This window comes from Zingiber officinale, chromosome 3B (assembly GCF_018446385.1).
Source record: "Zingiber officinale cultivar Zhangliang chromosome 3B, Zo_v1.1, whole genome shotgun sequence".
Classification (NCBI taxonomy): Eukaryota; Viridiplantae; Streptophyta; class Magnoliopsida; order Zingiberales; family Zingiberaceae; genus Zingiber; species Zingiber officinale.
The window spans coordinates 27,103,718-27,109,002 of NC_055991.1; the positions used below are offsets into that span (position 1 = coordinate 27,103,718).

General features: G+C 35.0%; 1 protein-coding gene across 2 annotated transcripts; it reads left to right on the top strand.

Moving 5' to 3' along the window:
* Positions 1-564: 564 nt before the first annotated feature.
* On the top strand, positions 565-5,059 carry LOC122056253. Of its 2 annotated transcripts, none has more exons than XM_042618125.1 (7): positions 565-743; positions 931-1,089; positions 1,295-1,345; positions 1,479-1,530; positions 1,626-1,684; positions 2,538-2,583; positions 4,778-5,059. In XM_042618125.1, the coding sequence occupies exons 2-7, from the start codon at positions 964-966 to the stop codon at positions 4,912-4,914; spliced, it is 471 nt and encodes a 156-aa protein (XP_042474059.1). In that variant the 5' UTR covers positions 565-743; positions 931-963; the 3' UTR covers positions 4,915-5,059. The 2 variants fall into 2 exon arrangements, with proteins under 2 accessions (XP_042474059.1, XP_042474058.1); XM_042618124.1 differs by having other exon boundaries at positions 567-780.
* Positions 5,060-5,285: the final 226 nt, after the last annotated feature.

Here is a 5,285-nt window from a genome sequence, read left to right on the forward strand (position 1 = left end):
CTCTCTCATCATTCTCTTTCATCATATTTTTCTCTCACATTCATCTTTCTCTCACATCTAATTTTTTCTCTTATTTTCCTTTAAGGGTAAAAAAGGAAATTTTGATTTATTCCGATAGAAGATATGCAACTAACCAAACATTGCTTTTAAGAGTGATATCAATGCTCATACCCATTCCCATTCCATAATACAATGATTCCCATTCCGATTCCTATTCCTAGGAAAGAACCAAACGCCCCCTTAGTTCGACTGGTTGTCGACTGTCCTAGAAGTGATTTTAAGTGGGTGAAAATAAAATTGGCGCAAATTTTTTAGAAATATTTTTTTATCTCTTATTAAAAAGACGTTTTTAATTGCTAAAATATCACCATAAAGATATTTTTAAAATAAAATATAGGACCGACTTTTGACGATTCGAAGGAGCACTTTTTTTTTATAATTTTTGTCCATTTTAATAATATAAAGTACAAATATATTTTATCGAAGACAATAATTTAATTAAAATTTTTATGATATGAAAAAAATCATTTATCCTAATTTCGGTCTGAACGGATGCTCTAATTTCTGTTATTTTCTATTGGCTTCAGATATAAAAACCGACGTCATTAATCGGTAATCCGCCTCCGTTCCACCTTGTAATTCTCCGCCGCCGCCACCTCCGACGCCGACGACAACGGCGACGACGCTGCGGCATCTCGTGGCGAAGGCACACAGTGCCTCTTCTTAAGCAACGTCCTTCCCTGGTTTGACATCGTTGCTCTGCTTGATCGGCGTGACCTCGTACGGATGTGTCTCTTCGATCTCTCCTCTTTTTCTCCTCGATTTTATCGATTAAGCTTGTTAACTTGGAGATCATGCTGATATGATTTTGGATGTTCGTGAGTTAAGCTGCAAAATGAATTTAGTGATGTTGTGAAACTTCTGCTCCAGGGTTTTAAGATCTTTCGGGACGAGGAGAAGACGATGGGGACGAGACAAGTTTACGAGGAGAAGCTCCGGGCTGGCAATCTTCAACATGACCCGACGATGAATCCTGGCTTGGGCTCTGCTCGTTGCCCTCGTTGTCTGTCCCTCATAAACCCTAATCCGGTCCGTTCCCAATTCCCTCTTATGCTCCAGTCTCAAATTTTAATTGTTTCTTCCGTCACTGAAGTCGTCGTCTACTTCAATATAATCTTGCTTCTTCCTTTTTTTTGGCCTCAAAAAGGGAAATTCCAACTTGGATAACTTCCGTTTGCACCTTTGTTTCGCTCCTCCAATCATCGACGCTTTATGCTACTTATGAAACTTGCAGGAAAAAGGCGAATGGACCATCACTTCAGTTTTGCATGATGCTGCTAGCGTGGTATAAATGATGATCATTTGGATATATGGCATTCCTGTAAACTTAGATGCTATGCTAATTACTCAAAAATTGGCTCGTATTTAGCTTCTTTTATTGTTCTTGATTCTTATGTTAACTTTCTTGTGTTGGAAAGGCTGGTTCAGGAGCTGGCGGATTGCTTAGTGCTATTCATAGTATGAATTCAGGTAATAATTTTAGTTCCGTTGAAGTTTAATAGGTCTTTGGATAATTTGACCATGGTGATTATCCTGAAAGAAGTGAATGTGGGCATCTCTGTTAGGTATTCCATTTATTCAGCAGCATGTCAAGGGTCCCAAATGGTTGCAATTCTCAGTTGGGGTAATGGTTTCTATCATTTTGTTGGAATCACTGTCTTTGTTGTTAGCTAAAGATTATATGATATGTAAGTGTTTTGTGAATAACTAAAGATTAGATGATATCTACTGTGGTATAATCTGATTTAGCTTTACCATTTATCTTATGGCTAATCACTAAACTTTCTCTATGAAAAATAAGACCTTGGATGGTCAGTTGTCAATTTACTTCTCCATTCCCAACAAATGGTGGTGCAGGTTGGTCATCCATTAGTATTCAATTAATGAAAGCAAAGTCAAGTTGTTATTATTACTTTTTGGTTTAATAAAGGTCAAATTATTATATTTGGCTGGTTTGAATTTTTTAATTGAATTGAATTTTAACCATTCCACCATTCCTTTACTGAATATTAACTCAAGGAACTGATAGAGAATGCAACTAAAGACATATAAATCTTTGGTTGAATAAACTTTGTATTGGTGCTAGACTATTGTTTTACAATGAGATGTGGTTTTGTAAAGATGTTCATATAATCATCCTAGATTTGTTGCCCATGTGTAATTAAAATTTCATCGACCTTAGCATGGTTATTAGAATCATACATCTAACTTTCTCCTCCTCTATGTTAAGATTTTTTCAACTTTTACATAATGTTGGTATTTTTAATATGTAATAGTTGTCATATTAATAAAAATTCATATATTCTTTTATTTATATTCCTTTTAAAACATGTTCCGAATGTACTTTTCTTGAAAATACTCTCATCAACCTTGTAGAAGTGGCATTTGATAATATGTTGTCTCCATTGTTCAAGTAATAACATTTTTCTTCTTTATTGTTTTTTTCTCATTGTTGGTTGACATTTTTTTCCCTCCAGATTCCTTCGCTGCTGTTGTATTCAGGAGCTAGTGCTGCACTTGGAGGTAAAGTACATATGTGCTTATATTCTCCGTTTTTTATTAATATTTTGACGTTCTATAAGGGAAACTTGCTTGCAAGTATACCAAGTTTTGTGTGTTGAATAACAATTATCCAAGAGAAGGAATTACCCTATGCAAATTTCTACTTAATACTTTCTCCTATTAATTATGATGCTTGTCTGCAGTAATTAAGAGCTATTTTATCTGGTTACATTTGCATCTACATAATTTCATCTCAGAGAAAAATATTTTAATATGTCCAAATTATAAGGCACCCACCATAGAAATTGCAAACTATGAATGTTGATGCTGATGACTACAGCATTGCTCTACCGTACTTTTGCAGTTTGCAAAGCCTTTATAATTTATGCTTTCTACTTTATGGCATACAAGAGGCTTTTGATTGCCCCACGGGCACAGTGGGGTGGTAAGAGGTAAGGATGATTCCCATACAACGAGTGTTCAAATCTCACGTTGGCCATTTCCTGCGGAATTTGAATCATCAGTGACTAGTTGGGCATGTCCAAGGGCCAGATACTTGCATTACCACCCACCCCCCCCCCCCCCCCCCCCCCCAACACACACACACACACACACAAAAAAAAGAGCATTTTGATTTCTGTACATGCTTGGGCCTATTGACAATTAAGCAGCAGTAGTCTAAATGGAACGATTTTCTTTTATTTATTTTTCTCTGAAGTTCAGATGTCGATAATGGCATTGTTTATGGAGGGCATTGGGAGAGTAAAAAAAAATGACAATTAGTATTATGACATTCAATTAAATAACATTGTATTATTATCGATGTAGTGTTGTCCAAGCTCAATGGATGATTTGATTTATATAGCCAACCGAAATAGTTGGGTTTCATGGTTGCTTATTGCATTTGTGGTTGTTGAACTTTATCTTCAAATTCCTAAACTCTGGTCCACTGGTATTTTCTTAAATAAAATTTGAAACGATTGAAGATTACTCATTCACTATGAATCATATTCCAGTTCAAGTGAGTCCATACTGAATAGTGAATACTTGTTATACTAAATTCAGTTAAACTTTTCTGAGATTCTCACCAATAATGCAAAAGCCCAATAGACTAATGAATATTGATATGTGAAGAAGTGAACAACATAATATTCTTCTCAACTTATCAGCATTCTGGATTGATAGCCGACACTTATATCGATCACTTGCAAACTTTAGAATTAACCATGTCACACTCTTACATTCACACCCATGTTGGATACTCATGCGCAAGTCCAAGTGATATAGAGCTCTGAGCCTTATTGCAAGTAAATCCACTTTAAATGTATGGTAGGGTTAAAAAAAAAGTGATTGCCCATGCTATCCATTTCTTAGGAGATATATGCTATCCACGCTTAGAATAAATGTGTAAGGCTAATTATAATACCAGTGGAGATATTGAATTGAAAAGAAAGATTTGCATATGATGTCTATGTTAAGAAAAAGCTTAATTGATGTGGTGGGTTTTAGAAGAAAAATCATCTAGTTATATTCTATGACAAAAGGTGAAATCGTCACCTTGGCGGTCTCTCCAAGGTGGCCCCACACTTCTTAGAAGGGGGTAAATCATGAGGAGCTTCATCCAACAACAGTTACGCATGTAGGGGGTGAGGCAACTAACGGGGTATTCTGTACCTATTGGGAATTGACCCCGAACTTTGCTGGGGCAACACTCCTGCATGAACCATCTGCTCCAGCTCGTGAGGGCAATCATCTAGTTATATTGATATGAGAGATAGTTGATGTTTAACAAATTTGTAGACTTTAATTATATGAACCTAAAAAAAAAAGAACATTTTTAGTAGTTTAGATAATTTAAATTTATTAAAGTTGAAGGTGCGAAGGATAGAAAGACAAAAGGAAAAACTTATCTATTGTAATTGATGATGAGATATAACCTAAAATTCAGCGAAGGGTATGATCCATGTATTAATCTCAAACAATTGGATCTAATATGTTTTTTTTGTTATTACTTGAAGCTTTTGCACATTCTACTTGCCCTCTCTTCAAAGTGGTCTAAGAGTTGTAATTTCTTATAGTTTATTCCAACCCAATGGAACTTGTGTATGTTGGTTCGATATACCTGATTTTTGGTTGCATAAGATAGTACTAATGAAGCTTTAGTTTCTTCTTTTTTCTTCACACATCTTGTGCTAACATCTCATTTCATAAACAGCTTACTTGCTTCCAGCGTTCGCTCAACTCAGTGTGTCATCATATTATGCTGCTTCGAGCGCCTCATATTATGCAATATCCCGAGTAACTAATCATGTCGAAGGATCTTATTTATCCCAATCTTCAACAAAAACTTAGTTTTATCCTTTCCTGGGTATCATAAATAAGTGATTCTAGATAATGAATGCATTTGCAACTCTTTTACATTGTTGTGCCAATTTTGTTGTTTATTGAATACTGGACGGAATAGTTCGTTGATTTTAATTATGTTTGCTCTCCCCTATTCCACTTTTCTCCTGCTGATTTTTATGAGTTTTATTAATAAAATATTATGTAACGCATCGTTAAATTAAATCAGGCAAAAATGAAAAGTATTCATCAAAGCAAATGATTAAAAAACTTTAATGCATCAATATGACAAAATAATACACACGGAATCAGAATATTCAGTGAGAATATTTTTTATAAGAAGGGGATGTTTTAGAGATATTTTTCTAAATATCTTATTG